At 34.6% G+C, this 27,257-nt stretch overlaps 3 protein-coding genes and 1 non-coding gene across 7 annotated transcripts; 2 read left to right on the top strand and 2 right to left on the bottom strand.

Moving 5' to 3' along the window:
• Positions 1-6,910: 6,910 nt before the first annotated feature.
• LOC132284665 (large ribosomal subunit protein eL34) lies at positions 6,911-10,727 on the top strand. Its single transcript, XM_059786789.1, has 4 exons — positions 6,911-7,068; positions 7,387-7,466; positions 10,016-10,125; positions 10,270-10,727. The coding sequence occupies exons 1-4, from the start codon at positions 6,990-6,992 to the stop codon at positions 10,361-10,363; spliced, it is 363 nt and encodes a 120-aa protein (XP_059642772.1). The 5' UTR covers positions 6,911-6,989; the 3' UTR covers positions 10,364-10,727.
• Positions 10,728-13,637: 2,910 nt separating this feature from the next.
• On the top strand, positions 13,638-20,418 carry LOC132283981 (pentatricopeptide repeat-containing protein At1g74600, chloroplastic). 2 transcript variants are annotated; one of them, XM_059786044.1, is made up of 3 exons: positions 13,638-16,667; positions 17,320-17,519; positions 19,169-20,418. In XM_059786044.1, the coding sequence occupies exon 1, from the start codon at positions 13,963-13,965 to the stop codon at positions 16,645-16,647; it is 2,685 nt and encodes an 894-aa protein (XP_059642027.1). In that variant the 5' UTR covers positions 13,638-13,962; the 3' UTR covers positions 16,648-16,667; positions 17,320-17,519; positions 19,169-20,418. The 2 variants fall into 2 exon arrangements, with proteins under 2 accessions (XP_059642027.1, XP_059642026.1); XM_059786043.1 differs by having other exon boundaries at positions 17,699-20,418.
• On the bottom strand, positions 13,649-13,729 carry TRNAL-CAG (transfer RNA leucine (anticodon CAG)). Its single transcript has one exon. It is a non-coding gene; the product is annotated as a tRNA-Leu (tRNA).
• A 392-nt stretch (positions 20,419-20,810) lies between the features above and the next one.
• LOC132283983 (putative pentatricopeptide repeat-containing protein At1g74580) lies at positions 20,811-25,977 on the bottom strand. 3 transcript variants are annotated; one of them, XM_059786046.1, is made up of 6 exons: positions 25,581-25,977; positions 23,071-25,411; positions 22,906-22,974; positions 22,743-22,811; positions 22,271-22,421; positions 20,811-22,024 (listed from the first exon to the last, which is right to left on the bottom strand). In XM_059786046.1, the coding sequence occupies exons 2-5, from the start codon at positions 25,313-25,315 to the stop codon at positions 22,279-22,281; spliced, it is 2,526 nt and encodes an 841-aa protein (XP_059642029.1). In that variant the 5' UTR covers positions 25,316-25,411; positions 25,581-25,977; the 3' UTR covers positions 20,811-22,024; positions 22,271-22,278. The 3 variants fall into 3 exon arrangements, 2 of the variants coding, with proteins under 2 accessions (XP_059642029.1, XP_059642028.1); XM_059786045.1 differs by having other exon boundaries at positions 20,811-21,304; positions 25,581-25,976; XR_009472173.1 differs by lacking the exons at positions 20,811-22,024; positions 22,271-22,421 and having other exon boundaries at positions 22,742-22,811; positions 22,906-25,411.
• Between the last annotated feature and the right edge of the window lie 1,280 nt (positions 25,978-27,257).

Raw genomic sequence — 27,257 nt, 5'->3', positions numbered from 1 at the left:
AACTTTGGGTATTAATAGGTCTTTTAATTGATTAAAGTTTACCTCTAAATTAACGGAACAAACTGTATAAAATTTATGCACATTGTACACGATTAAGGGATGGAAGAAGACTTAATTGCTCAAGCTTATATTTGAGCATTCCGGTGGGATCTAATATGTTTATAAATTGTTCTAAATACATTATAGGGTCATTGATGTATTGAAGTTGACCTATGCATGCTTTGGAGGCTAATTGTTGAAATAGTAAATACTTTCTGCAATGATATGGATTATCGTTTGGATTTTTAATTGCTAGAACATCAAATATCTTCCTGCAATTATTTGGATAATGTTTTGGAATGTAATTCACTAAATTATGATTTCTATATTGTAATTGGCATTGATATGGAGGATTATATGCACCGGTATGGGACGGTGGCATACTAGGGATGGTTTAGCTTCAAAACGCTAAGACCTAACCTAATGGATTAATGGAATGGATTGTAAGATATCGAATCCTAATTGTGACTAAGTCAGATCAGCTGTAACCAAGTTGGATGACTTCCTAGATTAACGGATGGTAGTTAAGTCATATCCACTGAATAAGTTGAGTGACTAACTAGTTGGTTTATTGTAGGTCAGTTTAATAAATAGTTAAACTGCTTACCCTGGATTTGGACGGACTTTATATATATGTTTATGGTACCACGAGTTGAGCTTGAGTCTCAGACTCGTTGGTTAGGGTGCGTATATGCAGTGGATGCGTAGCTGGTTATAATAGGTTGAGGTGTACCCTGTTAGGTCTAGGTACTCATGCCCACCTTTGGGTGCGTATTCGCATGTTGTCTTCTATTCAGGTTGAGACCCCTATTATAGACTAGTGAATGTCCTTTAGTGTGGATATATTTATACGTATGGACTAGATAGATATTGTGAGATGTCTACGGTGTATCTGCGTATCGGGTCACTGTATGGATTGCAGTTAGATTAGAACTTGCTCGTAGGTCTGACCCACTCCTTTATTATTCTTTTCAGGTACAGGACGGTTCTAGCCTTAGAGCTTGATTGTGCTTGTCGAGGACAGTCTCACTTTCACCGGATTACGTAGGACTTCCCCCGATGTTTCTAGTATTATCTATTTTCAGTTTCAGTCTCAGTTGAATTTTTAGTTAGGGGTCCATCAGTGGATTCCCAAGTTGTAAATTTGAAGTTTTGAAGGATTGGAGTTTAAATTTTCAGTTACACATGGAGGATTTTATTATTATTATTTCTTGCAGTTTTATTCTATCTTTATTGTTCTTTTTGTCATCTGTGTTCATTTTAAAATACTTTAATTGTTTGATATTCCCTCGGGTTTGGGCCTGGGCCTGATCAACCCGTGTCTCGGATCCGAGGGGTATCACATTAAACAAATTTGCGTCACTGCAATTAAAGGTTAATGGTACTCAGTCATTTTGTTTTAACGTATATTTATTTGCTTGCAGTGTACTTTGAATGTTTTCATCAGTGACATTTGTTGTCATTTATTGCAGTGTAGTGTGTTTGTGCATCATTAAACAGGTTTGCTTCTCAAAAAAACTGTAGTGTAGTTTGGTTGAATAGGCTTAGTGTCGTTGACCATGTAAACTGTCATTGAACATGTCATTAAATTGTACTTTCAATGTGTTCCATTTGTAGTTGTCATTGAACAGGTCATTAAATTGCACTTTGAATGTGTCATTGGCACGTATTGCAGTGTAGTTTAGTTGAACAAGCTTAGTGTACTTTGAATGTGTTCCATTTGTTTTCAATGCATGCTTGTTTTATTGCAGTGTAGTGTGTTTGTGCATAATATCACTTTAAAAGCACAACACCATGGCACTTAAAATTGCAGAATACCACTTAAAAAACATAATAGGTAGCAAGGGTTCTTGCAAATAGGCATTTCATTAGTCAACAACACTATTAAAAAACAGAGTTTAGCATCATCTTCCTACATAACATCCAACTATATAACCCAAACCTCAATAACATCATACACCCAAACCTCCATATAACATTATACAATAACCAAAATTGTCTTAACCTACATTACATTCACTTAAGAGCAAGAGAAATAAATAAAACTAAAATAGAGAATCCAAAGAATATAATGCTTCCCACGAACATAGCCATTGCAGATGATGGGATGGAATTGAGAGCTACTGAAGGAACTTCATCAGCGAGAGGGACAAGAGGACCATCTTGAGGACGTCGATTGATGTTTGGTATCAAAGAAAGAGTCCCCCATTCAAAAAACTTGCAAACCCTTCTACTGCACTTATAATACTGCCTCCCAGGATTATCCGCGGACTCATAAATGAATACAGAAGCTCTCTAGCCACACCAACACCTCTTATTCATCATTCGAGGCCCAGTGTCCATTATCAAGACCTTCAATTTTTTTTTATAGATTATGAAAAAAAAAACTAGGAGTACTATATATATGTACACGATCTCTATTTGTACGGTTAAACTCGTCAATATAGAGCCAAATAGAAAGAGAGGATTACCATATATATATATATGTAAATATATATATATCAACTCACATCAATATAGAGCCAAATTGTGACACCCCTTGACTCCGAGACATAGGTTGATCAGGTCCAAGCACAAACCCGAGGGAATACCAAATAATTAATATTTAAATGAACACAGAGTACAAAAGAATTAAGAAAGAAATAAATAAATACGCTGAAAAGAATTCTAAGTATAAAATCCTCAAAAGTTATAAATTAATAAAATTCAAACTTTGCAATATCTCAAAAAACGTACAACTCGGGAATCCATCTAGTGGACCCCTGATAAAATCCCAAATGAATGTAAAGTACGGAAACAAAATCCAAAACTAAACATGAAAAGTAATCCTACGTAGTCGAAGGAGTGAGTGACTGTATCTGCTCAGCACGATCAAGCTTTAAGCCTGGAACTGACGAACACCTGAAAAAAATAAGAGTGGGTCAGGCCCACAAACAAGTTCTATCATACTACAATCCATACAGAAACCAGATACGCAGATACATCTTAGATAACTCAGCAATAACTAAAGTAGTTCATATATGTATAGATACACACTATAGGACGCTCGCTAGCCTATAGTTCTGTCTTGGCCTGAATAGAAGGTAACATGTAAATCGCACATCACGTGGGCATATATACCTAGACCTACCAGGGAATAACAACTATATCCAGTTATCCATCCTAGGCGATATATGCACCCTAACCATCATCTTGAGACTTGAGCTCATATCACGGTACCATAAGTATATATACAATATCCTTCCTAATGTAGAATATACAAACAGACAAACATCCAATATGTCATTCAACTGTTTTAGTTGATCTGACATGAATCCATGTAGGATTTAACTATTTTAGTTAATCCATTCCGTATATATGAATAGGTAGGAATTAGCGTCTTGATCTAATCTATCCCTAATATGCCACCGTCCCATACCGATGCATATAATCCACAAAATCTAATAAATGATGCAATAACTCATATGAACATCAAATACATCCAGAAACAAGCATAATAGAAGTCAGATATATGCAAGATCCTATTATGCATCCAGTATATGATTATAATCATAGAACCTCCGTTTAAATTACTAAAGTAAAAATAAACAATTTAAATCATCCATATCCATATAATTGACTTCGTTAATTAAAATCCAGAGCATGATATAATGATAATCAGAAATATAAATTGAGCACATTATATAAAATCCTAAAAGTACTTTCATACTAGTCCATTTAATTTGCTAAAACAAAACTAGCAATGAAAACTTTCACAACTCCTGACAGCATACAATTTAGTATTAAAATTTCATGATGTCCATTACCATAGCATAAACCAACAATCCTGGGTTTTTAATATGTTATATACATCATTTAAAAACTCCCCAATTAAATTTCAGAATTTTCACTTTAGCCCCTGTAGTTTGAAAAACACCAAAAATACACCCATAGGAGTGTTACAGCAAGAGAGCCGGCTCTCATACACATAGAGCCGGCTCTCCCTCATGGAGAACCGACTCTCTCACTTAGGGAGCCGGCTCCCTCCATTAGGGAGTCGGCTCTCTCCCTGAGAGCTGTGCTACGCTCCTCCTGTTCATCTTCTTCGCATCTAGCGAAGTTCAGAGCCCTCTGTATTGATTTTATTAAGATTTTTAGGGTTCAATCTAAGTCCTAAAGGTTCCAGAAACTCAACGAATTCCATTACGAATTACTAACAAAAATTTAAAACATAATCGATAACAGTTTATACAATAAAATAATTTCAGTTAAGCAAAACATAAAATAGTTTATAGTTTAATTTAGCATGCATACAACATCCGTTTTAAAGTTTAATTTAACTCCTGGAGACTATATAGCATGCACAGAACACAGGTTTAAGGGAAAGAGTTAAAATAGGAACTTGCTTGTGAGATTTTGAATTAAAATCTCCATGCCGTCTTTTTAGACTTTTTCGGCGAATTCTGATTACTGTCAAGCCTCCTACTGCTCCGATTCTAACCCACAATCAACCTCTTCCTTTTTCCTAAGTCCGACCTTTAATCTTCGGCCGAAACCCTAACTGGTTCTCTCTATTTTCCTCCTAAATCTCTCTCTATTTCTCTCTGTCTCCCAATACATGAATAGGGTATTTGTTTCACCCTAGCAGACGTATACAAGAATATATATATATAGGCATCTAAACCCTAAGTCTGATTATAACGGTATATATATAAGCTTCAATTAAAACCTAATTCTAACTCCAAATTAAAATTATAAGTTGGCGACTACATAAAAAATAATAATAAAACCCTAAATCGAAAATATACAGAACTCAATTTAACAAATACCGCAAAACAACCAATTTAATTAAAATGCCACATAGGCATAAAAATAAAAATAAACAGATAATTCAATTAAATAATTACACAATTAGTAAATAAACAAATAATGAAAAATAAGCAACTAAAAATACAATAAAACAATAATTAAAATACTGAGATTATCCTTTTAAAATTAAGGGTATTACACAAATAGAGAGAGAGAGGATTACCTTATAGTAGATAAAGATCTGAGATTCACAGAGAGGAGTAAAACACAACAAATACAGAGAGAGTGTGATTAATCGACCACGAACTGATGGCACGAGAGATAGAGGATCCACGACGAACAGATAATCATATGGATTTAGAGGATTGAGAGGTATGGGGAATCAATTTAGGGGTTTTCTGAAATTATTTTAGAGTTTCAATAGTCGGGTGTATATACGGGTGTGTATATATAAGATGATTGAGAGGTAAGGTGTGTTTGGTTGCAACGGTCATAACAAGGACGGATTGGTCCTTTCAGATTTGTAAGGGCATTATTGTCTATCAAAATTAATTCCTATATCAGGTGTCACACACACGCTCAAATTAGAGACTTTTTTTGGCCGAATTATTGCCAGAGGGTGCAATCTGCAACAAATTGACTAGTTCAAGGGGTTTTATGCATTATTTGTAGTTCAGGGGGTTGTTTGCAAGCTTACCAATAGTTCTAAGGTTTTTTTATTATTATTTTATTATTATTATTATTATTATTATTATTATTTTGGATTTTACCATATATATATATAATTATGAGTAAATTGTAGAAAGTCCCCTGAACTAGTTCAAATTTGAAAATACTCCTTCAGCAACTATTTCTCTAAAATATTAAAAAGATGCCATTAAAGCTAGTCCACACTTTTATACCCTATAGTAAAAAATAAAAAAAAACTAAATAATAAAAAGAATCAAAATTTAAAATCTAGGTTCATGTGTATATGTTACATGGAGGATTTGAACCATATTAGATTGTGATGAGAAAGAAAATGAGTTTATATAGATTGAGTCTTGGTTTTATTTAACGGTTCAAATTTTTGTATCGAATTGAAAATACACACTAATTATTATTATAATCAGACTCTTAAACCCTTGTTATATGGATCAAAAGATCCTACCAAAAAGAATAAATTAATAACTTCGTGCAAGACCTATCATTTTTTGTCATTCTTTTTAATAAGGATAGTTTGCAGGATAATTTCAAGCAAGATAATTTGATGATATCTTGTGATGGTGTTTCAAAACATTAGTTTCCTTTCTTTCAATCTTTTGATATGTGTTTTAGAATAAAATGCGAAACAAATCACTGGAAAACAAGTATGTCAGTTTATATATCCGATTTTTATTTCAATATTACATAATAAATTGAATATAGTTAAATGATTTAATCCGATAAGCCAATGATTGTATGAATTCAATGGTGGATCATACTAGCAAATCAATGTAAATTATAATTAATTCATTTGGATAATAATTCAACATGACATAATACGATATAGTGCATCTTTTATTGTAATAATATAAAATATTACATACCAAGAACATAAATATATAAATATTTTCATATTAATGAAATATGTTTAGTTACCATATCTTCTTCTTTTTTTTCCTTTTTTTTTTTTTTCTCCTTTTTTTTTTTTTTTCTTCTTTCTTTCATCTTTGGTTTTTGCCCATAATCTCCTCTCTTTATAATAATAATAGTATTCCTAACGAATGGATTTATCGAATGGAATATTCCACAAAAAAAATGTTCAAAACCTAATTTTTTAAGATGGTAGTTTTTGATTTTTTTTTTGTTATTATCGTGATAAATAATATATTTTCAAGTATAGCCTTTCACATAATTTGTATAACTAAAAAATAGTCCATTAAAATTTGAAATGTTATAATTATTTTGAGACAATAGAAATAATAATGTACTCCGTAAAATTTTTTTGGGAGGGACCGAGGGAGTAATATCCAATATAATAGTATCGAACTGATTAGGGTTTACTATTCAAGCTAAATCCAATCTGTATCGAATCCGTTGACCGGTCTATTTGTAAGGCTTTAATTTTTTCACTTTAGACCAAACAAGACCATTATCCTCATCACTCGAGAGAGACGCAGAGAGCTTGAAGTCTTCCGAAGATGGTGCAGCGTCTCACTTACCGCAAACGCCATAGCTATGCCACCAAATCTAACCAGCACAGGATCGTCAAAACGCCCGGTATATATATATATGTGTGTGTGTGTGTGTCTATACTCTCTATACACATATAATTGTATAAAACCCTTTTGTACGTGATTTCTCTCTTCCCCGAAACCCTAGTTTCTACTATTACCCATTGTTGCGTTAACATCAAAATCGGATTAGATCTACGCGTTTTGATGCCAATAGTATCATTTATTGCAAATGTCATCTATTTCTATAAACCCTAGACCTTATTTCTTATCCCAAAATACCCTACTTATAGTATGTGCATAGATATGTATGTCTTTTTTTGAAGGTTGTGCTGCTTATTTGTTGGGAATGATTGATTTCTAGGTGGAAAGCTGGTGTACCAGAGCACTAAGAAGAGAGCAAGTGGGCCTAAGTGTCCTGTTACTGGAAAGAGAATCCAAGGGGTATGCTATGTGTTTTCATTCATCTCTTTGGTTTTCATTCTTGTACATCTGTTCTGAGCTTGTTATCGTACATTCTGGGTTCATTTTAGTATAAAGTAAGCGATCTGCTGAAGTGATGTGTTGAACTTTGTTTTTTCAGTGTGTCTGTGTGACTACTAACTGTGTCTTTAATAATTTTACTCCAGCTTAAAATTATGTGATAAATTGATGTTAAGAAGTTATGGGTCAAATGTGTATCCTTTAGGCATTATTGGATGACTTAATTCTAGACTTGCCGTGACAATTATTGAGAAATGGTTGTTGAAAACAGTTCTTATGTCTGCAACATAGATTAATGCGTTTACTTGTAGGGTTCTCTATTTCCTTGTGCCATATAAGTGCATCATTCTAAATTTTTTGACTCCACTCTCAATCGGGAGCATGCATCAGATATATATATATATATATATATATATATATATATATATATATTTGTCTATGCATTGAAATTATATAGTCTACAAATTGTAGGATGGAAGGATGCTATTGACTTGTTGTTTCCCTGTAATAGAGTGTTGCCAACCAAAATAAATTAGTCATTTTAGATAATCCAAGTAGCACAAACACGGACACGCCAACATGTTGAATCCTTAAAGAAGTATGACAAGAACACGACATGGACCCAACCATATATATGTAAATATAAAAAAAATTATTTTTATACTTTTAACGTGTAGAACAATTACGTACTTTAATTATTTTTTAACTTCTATATATAGTTAAACAATCTAGAAAATGAAGCTATGCGAATATCACGTAGATTATTGCATTATATAGGCTTCTACTCTCCTGCTTTGTCATTACACTTGTTAGTTTTTGTACATGACTTGTAGTGACTGTGTATAACTTCAATCACACACACACGCGCGCGCGCACACACACACACACACACACACATATATATATATTGTTTCCAAGATTGTTGAACTTGGCTGCGCTTACATGTGTGTGAAAAATATAAGACCTCTGTTGGGGAATCATTGGGATGTATTGGTTAAGTATCCAAAATAATGAAATTTGTTTTAGAATGGTGTCTAGCAGTGTCTGTAAAGTGTCGGTATTCGACATGGACACAACACCTTCATAGAAGTGTCTGTACTTTTTAGGAAATAACCATGTGACAGAGGCATAAAGAAAGTTCTCTAGGGAACTTATAATGAGTTTAGAATTTGCATTGTTCAATTTGCCAGGCACGTTTCTTGTGTGCATCTCCAGTGGTACTTGTGGTGCCATTTAACCATATAATACCGGTTGTAGCTGTTTCCTTAATCTTTTCCTTAATGTTAATTATCATAACTACCCAAGCATGTCTTGGCTTCTCCCTTTTTCCTTTTATTTGTTTCATATTTCCAAGTTATCCCTTGTTCCTTGAGATGTTTCCGCCTTCCCTGTACAAGTTCGGTATGTTTTAAGATTATATATTACGATAGACTGCAGTATGCTCTGGTTAGGTATAGATAGCAATATATGCAATTATAGGCTTTTTAATTGAGTGAAGAATATGATGTTTTTGTTACTTGATGAAAATGTAATGCATGCCCTTAAATTGAGGGAATCTTGTTTTACTTTTCTAATTTAGTTGTTTCAAATAATGAGTAATTTTGTGCGATGATTCTTTTGTTTGTTGTTCTTTACGGGTTTCATTACACTCATAACCGTGGTACACAAATTCCCCCCTCCCTCTCCTACTAAATTCATGTTAACCAGCAGTTAGAGTGGAATTTTAGATTTGTTATTGCTTTTTCATCTGGGAAGGTTTTGAATGATTTATCTTTTCTGGTTCATTCCTTGATTTTATTAGGGAAAATTTCTTATAAGTCTTACTTTTCTCTTCTAAAGAGACTGATAAGTCCTGTGAATTATAATAAGACCATTAAGTGCTTCATTTACACTTAACTTTTAAACCTCTAAATCTTTCATTTATGCACCTATGTTAGAACTCAAATTCTGCAATTATAATTTTTGTCCAAAAATTGATATGTTCCTTATTTATTTATTTTTAACTATTAAAAAATGTTCAATATTTTCTTAGCCATTGGATTTTTTTAATATATTTTTTATTTATTTTTTTGTTTGGTTGCCAATTTATAACTTTTAGCTGTTAAATAATTAGTTTGTTTCCTAAAAATATAAGAAAATTATGCTAGTGTTTAGAGAATAAAAACAGTTTTTTCGTGAAAATTAAAATTGATTAGATATATAATAAAATTGTAAATATATGTTATAGATGTTGAAAGGTGAAGTTAGAAGTTTGAGAGATTTAGAAGTCATATGGAATCCTTTATTATAAAGTAGGACTTAATGGTCTAGTCTCATTAGAAGAAAAAAGTAAGATTGATCAGTAGGTTTCCCTTTTTATTATTTGTAGAATGGTTTTGGCCTATCAACTGCATGCACTAACGCATTTAAAGTTGCTAGAGTTATATATGTTTCTTTATTCTTTTTCGAGCATTGAAATTAACTTTATCTGCATTTTGTAGTATTACTAAGTTTGTGGGCTATATTTGCAGATTCCTCATTTGCGACCTGCTGAATACAAGAGGTCTAGATTATCTAGGAATGAAAGGACTGTGAACCGTGCCTACGGTGGTGTATTATCTGGAGTAGCTGTCAAAGAGAGGTTTGTTCTTGATAAATGAGCATACTAAACCTGATTGCATATCATCGTACATATCAGTATCTCAGGACCAAAATTTTGATAATTGTTTATTGTGTTGTGCTTTTTCCCCTCTAGTTTTTGGGTGACTTATATTGTTTTTTGTAGGATCATCCGAGCGTTCTTGGTGGAGGAGCAGAAGATTGTGAAGAAGGTCCTGAAGATTCAGAAAGCAAAAGATAAATTGGCATCAAAGAACTAAGAAGTGACATTTTAAAAAATCTCAAGTTTGAAAGAAGTTTTGACTTTGAGAGATGATTACAAGTTGTGCACACTAAAGCTGTGAGATGATTGTTTTTAAATTCAAATGAGCGTCTTTCTTTGTTTGATCTGATTTCTCGTGTCATCATATTTCATGCTGGGATTTTTCTTGTCCTACAATCATATATATTTGGATGAAGTGTATGATGTATGGAATTGTTCCAAACATCAGTATTCAAATATTAGCTCAGTATTGCAATTTACAATTTTTGCCAATAGGATTTGGATTGAAATGGAATCTGTCTTGGGATGAAAGTTTCCATGTAGTACCATTTGTTTATTTGGCATATACTGTTTTTGATTAATATCTCTCTTTCTCTCTTTTCTTTTCTTTTTTTCTCCTTTCCTGTGTACACTAAGCATAGTGTTTCAGTTGGAGGATTATAACTTTATTGCACTGGATCTGCTGAACCCTATATTCAGGAAATTTTGTTTGTTATTCCACGATATGGTGGTTAATTTTTAACCCTAAGATATAATTCTTCAGAAACATGAAACAATTGTGCTACTTTATATTACAAGAACAAAAGTTCATACTATTTCAACTTCTGTCTACTATTTTTTTTTTCAGTTCATGTCATCCCCTCTCAAATAGGATTATTTTAGGAGACTGCAGCTTTGCTTTATGCTAGACTTGGTGCAGATCCACCAGAGTTAAAGATACGTTCAGTATAACTTTCCTGATTGTGGGTGCTTGTATAGATGTTACTTGACAAGCATTTAGAAAATTGAGATTCATGTATGGAGTTGAGATGCAGTTGGGCAATGGGTGGAAATTATGGCTTGGAGCAAATGCTTGGACTAGCTGTAATGGCTTAGTTAGATTGGCTGTTCCAATAGCTGAGGATGATTTGGGTCGTTTGGGATGGAGTGTTAGCTCTGTTGCACTCTCAGCTGGGTATGTTAGTAATGTGGCTATTCTGATACTGAGGATGGTATGGGTACTACGGGATGAAATGTTAAGCCTATTTATTTTAGCAGGTCTTGTGTATGCAGATGAAGTTTCAATTAGGTATTCTTCAGAGTTCATGTTATTTATTCAATTTAACTCAAGTCATTTTTTCTAACTTTCTTGGGGCCAGCTACTCAACTTGGTGTTGATGTTGATGCTGAATGCTTCTAGCACGTAATCTCCATTGTTTAGGATAGTGAGATCTTTGAAAATAATTGGCTTAGAGTTTAGTTTCATGTGGTAGTTAGGCACCATTTCTGAGGTTGACCGTCGATTTATGGCCATGCATGATGATAAAAGTTACGGCTGCAAATCATCCAAGCCGAGTCAAGCTCCGGACTATTCGAGCTTGGTGACCAGCATGCTCAACTAGATTCTACTTATGCTCATGACAAGCTTAGAATATTGATCTTGAACTTAACCGGGTTTGTGAATCAGACTTGCGGTATATTATTATTATTATTAATGTTTTTTTTCTTTTCCTTTTGTACATAATTAATGAGTTGAGCTCGACTTGTTCACAAATAGCTTGCCTATTTGTAGTCCTACTATAAATAGCTGGCTTAGTGAAGTTGATTATTTGTCATTGTTGAATTGACATGTGGTTCTTGTAACTAAGGTTTTGATAGGGTTGTGCTGTAACTGCCCTTCTGGAGACTGACTTTGTTCGGAGCCAAGAGTGTTTTAGAGCTTCCGACCACAAGCTATTTGAAAAGTAGTTGTTAGCCTGAATTTTTTGAAGGTGTCTGTATGCACATCTACCTAGCTGGGAGCCTTAGGTTTGCTTCACCCATTGACTGCAGTAGGTGCTCTTGGCAGTCTTGGATTTGCAGCATCCAGTCAACTGCTGTAGGGGCTCTTTGTGCGCGTGTATTGTGGTTTTTGGTTGCTTGATGGAGACCACAATGAGCAGTTGATGGGTGTGTAGTTCTGCAGTTCAAGGTGGTTTATGACAAATTGTGGAAGCATAGGCAGGCAGGAAACCCTATTTCTCGTCGGTTGCTACATGGAACTGCAAAATGTAAGAGTCTAATGGAGTTTAGTGTGGGTCATTGAACTGGGAAGGTAGAGTTTTAAGGAAATTTGGCTTTTCGTTCCTCTATGGATAGGCAAGCAGAGGTATCCCTTTCTGTTGAGAAGAACTGTTGTCCTAGTTTTGTTTTCTTCCCTCTGTGGTTGTAAAAATAAAAATTGATGGTATGTTTACAAATGGACTGTTTATGCTTGCAGCATGAATGTTTCACAATGATTTTTATAAACGATCAAGCATGGAGCATGAATAAGCATTCTAAACTGTTGGAGATAAGTAGCCCATAATCGGACTTTGGCTCTTTCGTAGGGATCATCTGGAAGAAGTCGAGGTTCATTCTTCCAGGTTTCGTCTATGTATTTGGGGATGATGAATGATTCTTCTTGTGAACTGGGTTGTACGTGAGCAGCGATGGGCTCTTATTGCTCAAATCTCTCATGTCTTCCTCCACATACTCGTAGGGTATACCTTTGATTCGCAGAGCCAGTTCCACCCTCTTAGAGTATGTGCTACCCCACAGTCCATGCAGAATTACTTTGTTTTCCTCGCCCGTTTCTCACTATTCTCTCTCACAGATGTTGCCTGGATCTTGAGTTCATGGTTTGAAAACTTTAAATACAGTTTTTTTTACCAAGTCTCTTCCTGTTTTTTTTGAAACACTAAAGTCCATAGTCATATATACAACTTTGGACTAATATGTATATTATAATTATATATTTTAGGCCAAAGTTGTTGCATATTTTTTAGTTCAAAGTTGACTTTAGTAGTTCAGTGATTTAAAGAAAAAAAAAGAAAAAAAAAGAAAAGAAAGAGAAATAAAATAATACGAGTTATAATAATAATAATAATAATAATGCAAGGACAGGATGAATTTTATTGTCTTTGCAATGAAAAAGAGTTGACATGAGTTGGAGTTTATTCATAATTTTTAACACAAGAAAGGGTAGATGCATTGACCGCATTGTGAACCTAATTTCTTGGTGGTCGAGAATACAACTAGTGGTGGGGAAGAATTCATATAGTGGCAACAATAATAAGATAAAATATTTTGTAAAATCAAAACAATAAATTCAAAAACTTATTTTTATGCATTTATAAATTTTTTTTTATAAGGATTCATGTTTTATAAGTTTGTATGTTATTAATTCCATCTTCTCGATGGAATTTGTCTCAAAATCAGAAAGAGGGAAAAAAAAAAAATTTGTCAGTCTCAAAATCGGGAAAAGAGATTTTTTTTTTTTTTTTGTCAAGAATGGGATTCGAACCCATGCCCTTTCGGACCAGTACCTGAAACTGGCGCCTTAGACCAACTCGGCCATCTTGACGTTATTGAGCCTTTGTTTTGTTAACGTTAATAATAAATAAGAATAGAACTAAATACCATTGACTAAGTTCAACAAACCAATAAAAATATGCCACGTAACTTAAATATTTTGGAAGAGTCAGATGTGGCAATGCCTTTCACTCTCCGTCCTTCCACTAAATACCGTTGCATTTAGTCCCGGGGCAATTGAAAACCAATTTCTACAATGCTCTCTCTCTCTTCTTTTAAACACAAATGAATTTTCTGATCCACCAAAATTTCCAACCCAAAACCTCTGTTTTTCGACGCAATTTCGTATCCACCATCGCCGTTGTTGAAAACCCATCATTTTTTCATGACAAGCATGAACACAACGTCTCTCTTCTCAACCCTTTTCACTTCTTCAATGACTGGACCAAATCAAGGAAGTGGACAATCAATGACACCAAAGTCATACATGCCCACTTCCTCAAAACCACTAACTTCAACTCCTATATCTACGTCGCAAATTCTTTAGTGGACTGTTACTGTAAATCTAATGCCATGGCTGATGCACTCAGATTGTTTGAGCAAATTCCTAAGCCAGATACCGTTTCTTGGAATCTCATGATTTCGGGTTACAATCAGAATATATTATTTGAGGATACGTGGAGAACTTTTTGTAGGATGCGTTTTTTGGGTTTTGATCCGAATCAGTTCACCTATGGGAGTGTTCTTTCGGCTTGTAAAGCCATGCAATCTCCGTTATGGGGAAAGCAGGTTTATTCACTTGCACTGAAAAATGGGTTCTTTTCAAATGGTTATGTCCGGGCTGGAATGATTGATTTGTTTTCGAAGTATTGCAGCTTTGAGGATGCATTGAGGGTGTTTTATGATGTGTCATGCAACAATGTGGTTTGTTGGAATGCTATAATATCTGGGGCTGTGAATGAGAAGGAGAACTGGGTTGCTTTGGATCTTTTTTCGCAGATGTGTCATGGGTATTTAATGCCAAACAGTTTTACATTTTCTAGCATTTTGACTGCTTGTGCTGCACTTGAAGAGCTCGAGCTGGGTAGAGGGGTTCAAGGGTGGGTCATTAAGTGTGGTGAGGAAGAAGATGTTTTTGTAGGGACTGCTATTATTGATCTATATGCCAAATGTGGGAATATGGGTGAGGCCGTTAAGAAATTTTCGAGGATGCCGATCCGCAATGTAGTTTCTTGGACTGCTATCATTTCTGGTTTTGTTAGGGAGGACGATTATATTTCTGCTCTTCAATTTTTCAAAGAATTCATAAAGACGAGGAAGGATATAAATAACTACACCGTGACTAGTGTGCTTACTGCTTGTGCTAACCCAGTTATGTTTAAAGAGGCAATCCAAATCCATTGTTTGATTTTTAAAAGTGGCTTCTACTGTGATTCAGCTGTAAAGGCTTCTTTGATCAATATGTACTCGAAGATAGGAGCGATTGATTTATCTGAGATGGTGTTTAGAGAGTCAGAAGATTCAAAGCACCTAGGTACGTGGGCTGTTATGGTATCAACTCTTGTCCAGAATGAGAATCCTGAAAGGGCAATCAATTTGTTTCTGAGAATTTTTCAGGAGGGTCTGAGACCTGATAAGTTTTGTAGCTCTAGTGTCTTAAGTATTGTTGACTGCTTAAATTTGGGGACACAGATCCACTGCTACACTATTAAAGCTGGGTTAGTCTTTGATGTTTCTGTGGGCTGCTCTCTTTTCACAATGTACTCAAAGTGTGGTAGTTTAGAGGATTCGTATGAAGTTTTTGATCAAATAACAGAGAAAGATGTTGTTTCATGGGCTTCAATGATTGCTGGTTTTGCAGAGCATGGTTGTGCAGATCGAGCCATTCAGTTGTTTAGAGAGATGTTGTTCGTCAAAACTAGGCCTGATGAAATGACCTTAACAGCTGTTCTAACTGCATGTTCTGCCCTTCATTTCCTGAAGACTGGTAAGGAAATTCATGGGTATGCTCTTCGTGGAGGAGTTGGCAGCCAGATACTTGCTGGTGGTGCTCTAGTGAATATGTATTCAAAATGTGGTGCCTTAGATTTGGCAAGGAGGGTGTTTGACATGATGCCCCTAAAAGATCAGGTTTCATTCTCTTCCTTGATTTCAGGATACGCCCGAAGTGGGTGCCTTGAACAGGCACTTCTACTATTCTTTGAAATGCAAACGGCTGATTTGGAGATCATCTCCTTTTACCTTTCATCTATTCTCGGGGCTGTTGCGCAACTAAATAGGTTTGTCATTGGTAATCAATTGCATGCACACAGCATGAAAGTGGGTTTAGACTCAGAAGTTTCTGTGGGCAGTTCACTGGTTATGATGTACTCAAAATGTGGAAGCATTGACGAATGCCATAAAGCATTTGAACAAATCTGGAAACCCGATCTGATCAGTTGGACCTCTATGATCGCAAGTTGTGCTCAACATGGAAAAGGTGTAGAGGCTCTAAGAATCTATGAACTTATGAAGGAATCAGGAATCAAACCTGATTCAGTGACTTTTGTTGGCGTTCTATCTGCTTGTAGCCATAGTGGTCTGGTTGAAGAAGGCTATTTTCATCTGAATTCAATGGTCAAAGACCACGGTATTGAGCCTGGTTACAGACACTATGCATGTATGGTAGATCTTCTTGGCCGGTCAGGAAGACTGAAAGAGGCTGAAAGGTTTATTAACAGCATGCCTATCAAACCTGACCCTTTGGTATGGGGAACTCTTCTTGCTGCTTGCAAAGTGCATGGGGATATTGAGCTTGGGAGGCTAGCTGCCAAAAAGGTTATTGAGTTGAAGCCATGTGATTCTGGGGCATATGTCTCCTTGTCAAACATCTATGCTGATGTGGGCCAGTGGGAAGAGGTAATTAATATCAGAAGTGTGATGGAAGGAACTGGGACGAAGAAGGAACCAGGATGGAGTTCTTCTGTATGAGATGGGGCCCTGCCTTTCTGGTAAATGTTGATAGCTAGGGTTTCTTTTTGATTCTGTATTTGAGTAAGATTTTAATAAAAACAAGTCCCCTGACACATAAAAAAGCCAGCAAAAATTACATGGGTCGAAATTTGGATGATAGATTATTTTGTGGTTAGCTTCATATGCTGTGCCATGAATTATGTTGATGACCTCATGTACAGTTTTTTTAGTCCTTTCCTAACCCCTCATTGGTTTCAATCTTAAAGGTTTGGGGTGTAAAGCAGTGAAGTATCTACTGAAGCCAAACCATTGTTGAAATAATTGCCGTAAAACTGTGCTGTAATACTTGAAATGCACCTACATGTATCTGGAGAGTACCCACAACAACATAACTTAAATTTGAATAATAGACTATATGATGATCAACATGATTTAAATATGTTGGTAACCTCATGAGTACTTTACTCCTTTCTTTGAACCCTCATTATGCACCCTTACCAATTGTTCAATTTTAGATAATTTATGGCTGAACAACATCCACTTATGGTAAAACAATGTTGAGGTAGAGGTTACCAAAACTACACTGTACATGGATTTATTTTTTGATTTGCTGTCCAGCCTCCTTGTTCAAACTCAGAAGCATCCTTTGACTGCATATCAATTTGATCGAGTGTAACCACTCATTTGCAGAATTACTTGTCAATGTTTCCCTACAGTAGGGTGAGATCCCAAGGTAAGTGAGGCTGATCTGAAGGCAAACTGAATGGTAAATATTCCCCACGGGTTACAACTACTTGAGGGAAGAATCAAGATTCATGTTGCAAAAAGGACATGATAGGTGACATTCAACAGCTTCCAAGCTCATGGAAACCTGCCTAATTTGCAAACATGTAAGTCCTTATACAGTTATACTCTTTCATTCATTTTGACTTTGTACAAAGAAGAGTGGTTGATTTAGAGTAGTAGGCGACATGGCTAAGAGTGTCCTGGAGTTTGAATAATTTTTTTTTTTTTTTTTTTTTTTTTTTTTTTTTTTTTTTTTTTTTTTTTTTTTTTCTGGTTGATACAGCTAGAACACGCCATGGACATAACAGGAATTTCTTTCCCTGGTTGATACGGCATGGACATAGCGGGGACACGTTTAGACACTTTTGGGACACAACAGGGTAGTTTTGCAATTTTAAAATATATTATGGGTTAATAGAAAAATGGTATAAAGTTTTAGAAAAAAAGACATGCATTTCCAGCTCTATGCTCCAAATTTGTGATTGTATTTCTTGATAACGTGGGTAAAATGATAAAAAATCAAAATTTTGTGTACATATTTATATATAATAATATCATTTTATTTTATATCCCTGCCATGTCCATTTCCCTTTTCTTTTCTTTTTTTCTTTTTTTTGAGATTGCTGTATAATTATGTCCGTGATACGTCTGTGTCGGTATTTGTGCTTCAAAATATAATAACCACTACAAAAGTAAGAAATAAGTATATGTCTTCTATACAATTTGATTTCATCCTTTTAGTTGTATGTTCAACTGAAATACCTTTGGAAATTTTTGCAGTACTTCAACCTGTTTTCGGTTCACTTTATTTGATTTAGAAAGGTTGGATTTGGAGAATTACAATTTATTAGAAGGACAGAAAATTTTGTAAGATTTTTGTTTTTTTCTTTTTCCGAACGTAGTGTGTGTTTGAAATTTTCTTTACTCCACCATTCCTCAATTAGAGATGTGGAGTCAGAGAGATCTTCATTATGAAGTCTACTGGTCAACAAATTATTTGTTTTAGAGTTATAAACACTGCTTCTTAAATTCCTTATCTTATTTTGTTTTAATGTTTACTGGTTAGAAATCCCAGAAGGTGAATTGATTTTTCATTTTATGCAAAATCTCTTGCAAGCCCGTATTCTCTTCTCAAGTGTCGGTTAATTAGTGATTGTTTTCTGAAGTCTTCATTTGGTCATAAAATAAGTTGAAAAATGATATATATAAGAAATAGCAGCAACATACATATTCAGTAAGAAATAGCAGGGCAGTTGCTGTTTTTCCTTGCTATAATGGGTTGTCTTTTATATTTGCATGGCAATAAGAATAGGTGTTTTTCTCTTTTGAATTTGGAAATTGCTAGCCTGTTAGGAACCATATTTGAAAATTATTTTATGCTCCCCCAAAACGTAAAAAATGACACAGAAAATGTCTGGCAGAGTGTTCTCGAGACATGTTTTTTAGAAGATTTTATGAGAATGGCCGATTTTCTGGGAAGACTAAAAGATATTTTCTGCATTTTCAAAATATCAAGTACCAACATAAATGACCCAAGATGGCAATTTTCAAACTTTTCATCATTTTCATTTTCAGGCATCTAAAGAATGAAAGATATCAAACAGGCCTTAGATAGCTGTATATAAAACAATACTCTATTTACCAACTATTTTCCTTTGAGTGGGGTTTGCATTTGATGGGATCATGTTTTATTTAAGAAGGAAGAGAGAGAGATTGTTATGAATAGAATACTAATTCTATCTACTTTTTGCAGGATTTGGTTGTTATTGCTGTTAAGAGTTTGGATCTTGAGAATAGGAACTTGTACAGGAATAAGTAGGAAATTTAAGTTGAAATTTAATTATTTACGCAGATCCCATAATGACAAGGAATTGGATCTATGTGAAATTTAGTGCATAATATTGTGGAGGTAAACTTTTGTTGGGGGCTTTGAGAACTGAAAATAGCAACCCTTATTGGCAAAGTTGCATCGAGAATCTCTCACTGGAATGGGCTTAATCTTTCAATAACGGGAAGTGTCAAAGTGATTAAAACAGTCTCAACTTCATTTTATAATTTTGGACCTCAGTTTTTGAACTTCCCATTAGAGAGTAAGACAGACTTTTTTGTATGAAAAGATCAGAAAATTTTTATGTGGTGTTAAAAAAAATCTCAAGAAACTTTATCTGCTTCGGGTTCCGGTTACTTGTCTCAAATCTGAAGGGTGGTTTCAGGATTAGGAAGCTGGATGATATTGACAATGCTTCAAAGTGTATTCTGGTTTGGGGTTTTCTTACAGGTTAAGGATCGCATTTGGGAAGCATGGTTTAAGAAGAAATAATTGGAAATCTACTTGGGAGATTTTTCATTTGCAGGCTCCATTGTTGATCTTGGAAATATATGTTGGAGTAGGAAACAACATGGTGGAGAATATTTTGTTTCAGATTGGGGATATTGTTTATGGATCCATGGAACTAAAAAATATGGTCATCTTGTCGTTCTTAACATGCAATTCAAACGTGAGTTCTCACAGCGGTGAACCGAATATTCCTGACAATATGCATTTGGCAGTGGTTACTATTTGGGAAGACATCTAACTTTGTACAGTTGAGAGATTTTGTTTCAAAGTAGCTTGGAATGTTAGTTTAACACTATCCCTTGGTGTTCACTTTGTTGGAACATCCACAAGCTGCAGGAACATGGTTTTCCTTTGGCAGTGATTCGTCGTGATTGTCCACAAGCTGCAGGAACATGGTTTTCCTTTGGCAGTGATTCGTCATGATTGTACGAAGAATGGAGAACTAGTTGATCATCTATTTACTCTGGGGGAATTTTTATTTTTATTTTTTCTTTTTTTTTTTCAAAATTCATAGGTTGCCATATTCTAATTTCTAATGGATCGTGCTAAATTATAGTCCAATATTCAGAGGTTTTCCTTACTATATATACGATGGGCACTTCATTAGGCTCTCTGGCGTTGTTCCTTTTTGGATTACAATTCTATATCAGTTATGTTTGTGTATTTATTTATTTTTATTATATCAAAATTTCAAATGATTTATCACTTCAAATACAAGTTCAACTTCCTTTATGATCCGAAAAGCCCTTCACATTATAAGGTATCACGGTAATGCACATTAACTCTGACATAAATTTATGCATTCCCATTTCTTTGATTACTGTCAAATTACACAGCCCAGAGTAAAAGTGCAATCCTTTTGGACTAAGCTTAAAAAAATAAATAATAAATAAAAAGGTCAAAATCTGTTCGATAAATTATTATTATTATTTTTATATATATATATTTTACCTGCTCAATAAAAAATGTTAAATTACTAATGATAACTATATAATCCGGCAGCATAACTTGCAAACTTGGAAGTCCCATTTAGTTGCAATTCCATGACACAGCCATATACTTCTAAACAAGAAACATTCTGTGAAGTTCATTTGCTCTCATTCCTCCAACAATTCTGAACCATCAGTTTTACAACATATTCTTTTGGGAGTCCTCATATTCTTTGCCCTCAAACTGCAATAACAATCAATTTGAATATGAATTAAGACCTGAGTAGGGTGGGATTTACCTCAACCCCGTTTCACAGCACTCCAATGGCCGGTAGTTGGGCAATGCATAACACTATTGCCGGAATGTCACTTTTTTGCCATATCTTTCTCCTGGACTGAATTTCTCATTAGATATTCTAGTAAGTAATACGAGTGATTCACCGACACCTCCAAACAGGCTTTTACATGCAGCTTCATTTGCTTCATTCTTCTAATTGAGAACCATGTAACTACGGGCAGAAATATCTTAAAATGAAGGTGATCCACTTCAGATTACAATTGCAGCATCAACCACCTTGACTTTCGCTTGCACTTTCTCTTCACTTGCTTACAGAATATTATCCTGACAAAATACAATTAGAGTAATGAATCTAATGAAGAAAATATGACACTGCTACAATCCAAAGCCACGTCAAGGAACTCCTTCGTTAGGGTATCTGGTGTGCATACTATTTTGGATAATATCTCTCCAAGTGGAGAGCCCAAGTGACTCCCAAGTAATCCGTGTGGGCATCTCCACTTTGTGGGGCCCACACCAATTGCTCCACTCCGCTCTCCAAATGTAGAGAACGGAGTGGATAATATGGGTCCAAAATGGCGGGCCCAGAGGAGATAATAATGGAAGATATGATATCATTGAGATGCCCACACCATGGATTATGAGTATCCGATTAAGGTGGATAGCCGTGTCAGAACAATTGCTGACGTGGCACTCCATTTTTCAAAAGTTGAGACTCAAAGTGGGGTCTGCTTACTTGATTGGGTTCACTACTACATTTTTTGCATCAATTATAAAAAAACAATTGGTACCATATTTCAGTATATCATTGCCCAAAGGGGGGAAAAAAAAAAAAAACGAAGAAGTAGAAGAAAATTAGGAGGCAACGTGTCTCGATAAGGAAACAAGTCCTCCACATTGAAAACTGAGTGTGTAAAGTCAAGGTGGAGGACTTGGAACACAGTACTTCTATAGTAACCAATTCAAAGCTGAATGATATCTTAAGCACAATTATATAGCACGTGGCAACAGTCGCGTGGCATTCTATTGGGATTTGGGGCCTACCTGAAATTAATGACAGTCAGTAGTGCGGGATCACTTAAACATCTGATACTTGAAAACCAGAAACAACAGAGTAACCATATTTATATAATTCTTTTCTACTATATATATATATTATTTTTATTTTTATTATTTTTATTTTTTTATTTATAAATAAATTCGAATCAAATTTATTTTGTTAAAAGAAACTTCAAGGGAAAAAAGGAAGATAAATCAACGCAAACTCTTACTTTCATTGATAAGAGTTACCTTGGTATTCAATGTATAACACATCCATACAAAACCAGGACTTGAACCCAGCTTATTTCATTTTCTTCTGCATTGAGATAATAATGCATAGAAACTTTTACCCCAGCTTTTATAGAGGGCAAGATGGAGTTTGAAAGCTGTGAAAATATGCCTGCAACAATTATGTGATTGTAAGAGAATTAACCTGTGTAAAACCATTTGAAGCAGTCAAGTCGTATAATGATAAGAAAAGCTAAATAAAACTGGGTAGTCTAGTAAGCTGGAAATGTTAGATATAGTTAGTAACAGTCAGTTCATTCAATGGCAAGGACAACTAAATACGCAAGATTCATCTTTTAAGTGAAAATGCTAGCAAATCTTCCTCCTTGCTGATATGGGGCACATGACAATCAATTTCTTGGATACTGGTAATTCAAATAAGACCTGCAACATCTAGTTTTAACATGTGTTATTGAATTTCATAAGATGGTACCTATTAGCTTGCCACTCAGCAACAGTAGCCACTCTGCTGTTTGCATCTTGTTATTGAGTGCTTTTACCCCTGAAACATCCAAGAGATATATTACCTTTTAGGAGTATTATATCAAAAACCTTAAATTAACAAGTAAAAAGATTTAAGTGTGGCATAAGACTACCATGCATTCTGCAATAACTTTTTACAAATGCCGGTAGAGCTTGATATCCGACAGCTTTGCAATACTCCCCTTGCAATTGAGAAACCCATCTATCAATTCGGAAAGACCTTTCTCTAGAATCATGAGATCACTTTCGTTGTAACCTTTTCTTTTCTAATTTCTTACCTCTAATGCCGTCATATAAAAGTTCATATGCATAGTAAGTTATATGACTCTTCTTCAACAAGTCTTCCACAACAATCTTAGGTGCTGCTACCTCCCTTTTGTCAGCCTCAAAAATTGTCTCCACAATATCAGGAACAATACCATTGCGCACCATAAGTCGGACTATACCAACTGCCTCATGTACTCTATGCTTTACACACAGACAATTTATCACCCGTCCAAACGTTGTCAATGATGGAATGAACCCTTTCTCGATCATCTTGAGGAGAAAATTGTACCCAGAATCAACATTATCTGTTTTGCAGAAGCCATCAATCATGACACGGTAAGTGTAGGTATCTGGGGGGCAGCCATTCTCATCCATCTCATGAAATAGCTTTGTTGCCATTTCTATATTTAGCTTCTCACAAAATGCACTTACCATTATGTTGTAAGTTGCTGTTGTATGAGAAAATTTATTTTGTCGTTCCATTTTTCTGAACAACTGGTAGGCGCCATCTAAATCCCCATTCTCAGAAAATCCATTGATCAGTGTGCCAAAACTGACAACATCTGGAGTCAGACCCTTGTTCTCCATTTCCTCAAGCAAGTTTAAAGCTTCCACTAATTTTCGAGCTTTGCACAAGCTTTCTATGAGTATACTATATGTGATAATGTTAGGAGCACAACCATTCTCCACCATTGCTTTGAAAGTTTCCACCACATCATCAGCTTTTGCAGTTTTGCAAAGGCCATTCAACACCGAGTTATATGTGATCACATCAGGAGTTACACCATGATCCCACATTCTATTTACTATCTCAATTGCATTGCCCATCTTCAACTGTTTACAGTAGCCATCAATCAATGTGTTGAAAGTGAAAATGTCAGGAAGGAACCCTTTGGCAGTAGCATCATTCATAAGGTTATTGGCATCAGACACGCAACCCATCTTGCACAATCCATTTATAACTAAGTTGTAAGTCCATATATTAGGGAAACAACCATTTTCTGACATCTCATTCATCAGCTGCAAGGCTTGCAAAATAAGACCCTGCTGTGATAACCCTCTAATTAATGTGTTGTAGATGATAACATTCGGCTTTAATCCCTTTTTCAGTGCCTCACTAAATATACCCAGGGCCCTGTCTATATCACCATCCCGGCATAAACCATTAATTAAAGAGCAGCATGTAAATTCATCTGGCACAAACCCCTTAAAAATTGCATTATTCCTAATCTTTTCTGCATTTTGCACCAAACCTAGCTTACAGTACCCGTCAATAATTGTATTATAGGTGAAAGCATCAGGCTCATACCCCTCATTCACCATTTTTCGCAAATAGCACTCAGCTTCCTCAACCTTAAGGTTCTTACACAAGCCACATATAAGTGTGTTGTATGTGACAACATCAGGAGTAAAACCTTCGCTCCTTGCACCATCCAACATAGTGGCAGCCTCATTAAGCATCCCTTTCCTGCAAAGGCCTTGAATAAAGATATTGAAAGTAAACAAGTTCGGATAGACTCCCCTCTTGAGAACCTTGCTGAGAAGCCTTTCACTTTCTTGGGTATCCCCCTTCTTACTAAGTGTATGTATAAGCTTATTAAATGTGGCTATATTTGGACAAATTTGCATTCTAAGCATCTCATCAAACAACTCACATGCCTCAGTTCGCAAATTTTCTTCATAGAATCCACCAACCACTGTACAGTAAGCAACTGCATTGAGTTCACACCCATGGGAAGGCATGTTTTTAAGAAGCCTTAAAGCAGCATGAGGCCTTTTCGTCCTACAAAAGGATTTTATCCTAATTGTGAATGTATATACATCAGGCACAATCCCTTTATCTCTCATCCTCATATACACTTTGTGGGCTTGATTAAAGTATTGATATTCAACCAATATATTCATGATTGCATTATAAGATTGCACCGAAGGCTCGCAATCATAGAAGTCCATCCTCTCAAACACATTGACAGCTTCTTGAACCTTCCCTTTCTTACCATAATTTCTCATGGCTCCAATATACACTCCTTCCAACAAATTACTGCCGACATTCGTTCTCATGTCTGCAATCATGCGCTCCATCGCCTCAAACAATCCATGATAACCAAGCTTTTCAATCATGCATTTATATGTTAAAAAATTATGCTTGAACCCATCTTCATTTTTCACTGAATTAAACATTTCCAGTGCCCTGAGAGGGTCTTTCTGGTATTTAACCACCGCGGCTACATGTTTAGGAAGTAAAGTTGGACTCATTCCAAAACCCTAACCTAATAAAGAATGTGATTAAAACCCATTAGCCCAATTGAAATTGCTTCAAGCTTCACTTGCAATAACCTCAAAATCATAGACCTACAGAAGAGAAACCACAAAGAAAGAATCACTCAAATGCAGTTTTTATAACTTCACTTATATACTGTGTTTCAGATGAATAAAAGAAAATGCCCAAATTAGAGACCTAATCAGTAATCTCAAACCCTTCATGGAAATCTGGTAAACGCATGGATATGAATTCATGTACCTGAAGTGTTCCCATTGGGACAAGGATCTGAAATTGTGCGTTTTCGCCGGATTTGCCGAGTGTGGTAGTTGAAGCGGTTTGGTTGAAGTAACTAGGGTTTTAGTGGAAGGACCGTAGAGAAAATGTTTGGCTCCTCTCCGATGAGATCTATACGGTTAGCTCAAGTAGCCAAAACAAATGATTTGTAAAAGGGCCAAAACGCGTATCATATTTACAAAATTTGATTAAAAGTCCCAAGTTCCTATCGGCTCGTTCGTTTTTTTTTTTTTTTTTTTTTTTTCAATGACTGGTTTGGTTAAAAGTCATACAATTCATCTCAAGAGTATCGCTCTCGCTCTCACTCTTACACTTCACATGTGTTCTATTTTAAATTCTCATTATTTATGATTTAATTATATCATTCGAATTCGCTGTTCCTCTTGCTCCCGCTTTATGTGACTTAGAATTAGATTGTATTAATTAAAATAGAAAGGAAGATAAAATTTTTAATTTTTTTGGAGTTTGAATAAAATTTTAAAAAAAAATGTTTTAAAAAGAGGCTCTTTTCACATGAAAATATTTTAAAATATAATTAATAATAAAAAGAATAACATAATAATGATATCTAGGTAAATCTCTATTCTTTAGTCACGTCTCATCCATATTTTCGAACGTGATTAATAATAATAAAAATATAATATAATAATATTTTTTAGATGAATTTCTCTATTCTAGTTACGATCCAACCTTTAAAAGTTGGTTGCCTTATTATATATATATTTTTTCATCATTCATTGCATAATATTAATTTTTTTTTAAAACTCTTATTGGACATAGAGTAAGTATAATCACTTTCTTTTTACTTTCATACTATCCAAACTAATAAAATAATATTTTCCTATAACATTCTTGAAATCATTTTCCATTAACCAAATGTACCATATGCAAACCTAATTTTTCTTTATTTCACTTTACTTTATGTTATAATTTTCACCTAACTAAACAACCTTGAGAAAATATGATGGTAGAGTTAGGAGGTACAATAAATTGTTCAAAAAAAAAAAAAAATGATTTCAAAATATATACAAAATATTTTAAGTAATGCAACGAGTATTATCCAAAAGAATGTGAAAAAAATATTTATAAATTAACAAAAATAAAAAAATATATAAATTAACAAAAATAAAGATAGATTGACTTGGGACATTGATGAAATTAGATGCATTAAGAATATAAGTTAAAATTCACATCATTTAAAAAAATTTATATTAAATGCTTGGCAATACACTTTTATTTTATTTTATTTTTTTATAAAAAAACTTATTATTTTTCCATGTATCAAATACGTATTTGCAGAAGTGTATACATCAAATCATAGTTAATGAAAATGTGCATTATATATCTTATCATATAATAAATTTAAAATTTAAGGTTGAGTCATACATGGTATGAATGTATGATACACACAATAAACATTTTACTATCAAAAATACCAACACAATGACAATTCAATTCCAAGTGGCACATTTTATGTTAGCTTTTTATAGTATCCAAAGGTCACACGTATAAACAAAATATTGATTATCACGTGTACGAGTTACTGACTTTATCGTTTTGCAAATTAATTTCTTTATTTATTTATAATTAATATAAAGGAATATAAAATCTCGCAATTGTACAGTCACACAAAGCAGTTCT

The sequence above is a fragment of the Cornus florida genome, unplaced genomic scaffold (assembly GCF_030987335.1).
Source record: "Cornus florida cultivar Cherokee Brave unplaced genomic scaffold, ASM3098733v1 CherokeeBrave_3.0.0_Hap2_Chr11, whole genome shotgun sequence".
Classification (NCBI taxonomy): domain Eukaryota; kingdom Viridiplantae; phylum Streptophyta; class Magnoliopsida; order Cornales; family Cornaceae; genus Cornus; species Cornus florida.
Note: the sequence above shows the minus strand (reverse complement) of the source record. Positions and strands in the feature narration are given on the sequence as shown.

Bases quoted from the DNA above. Each gene is read 5' to 3' on its own strand.
- LOC132284665 (XM_059786789.1), top strand. From the start codon at position 6,990: ATGGTGCAGCGTCTCACTTACCGCAAACGCCATAGCTATGCCACCAAA. The intron at 7,467-10,015 runs GTATGCTATGTG...CTATATTTGCAG, and splicing joins CTGGAAAGAGAATCCAAGGG to ATTCCTCATTTGCGACCTGC. The intron at 10,126-10,269 runs GTTTGTTCTTGA...TGTTTTTTGTAG, and splicing joins GGAGTAGCTGTCAAAGAGAG to GATCATCCGAGCGTTCTTGG.
- LOC132283981 (XM_059786044.1), top strand. From the start codon at position 13,963: ATGAATTTTCTGATCCACCAAAATTTCCAACCCAAAACCTCTGTTTTT.
- LOC132283983 (XM_059786046.1), bottom strand. From the start codon at position 25,315: ATGAGTCCAACTTTACTTCCTAAACATGTAGCCGCGGTGGTTAAATAC. The intron at 22,975-23,070 runs GTAAGAAATTAG...CTCAATTGCAAG, and splicing joins TTTATATGACGGCATTAGAG to GGGAGTATTGCAAAGCTGTC. The intron at 22,422-22,742 runs GTACCATCTTAT...TAATTGTTGCAG, and splicing joins GCTGAGTGGCAAGCTAATAG to GCATATTTTCACAGCTTTCA.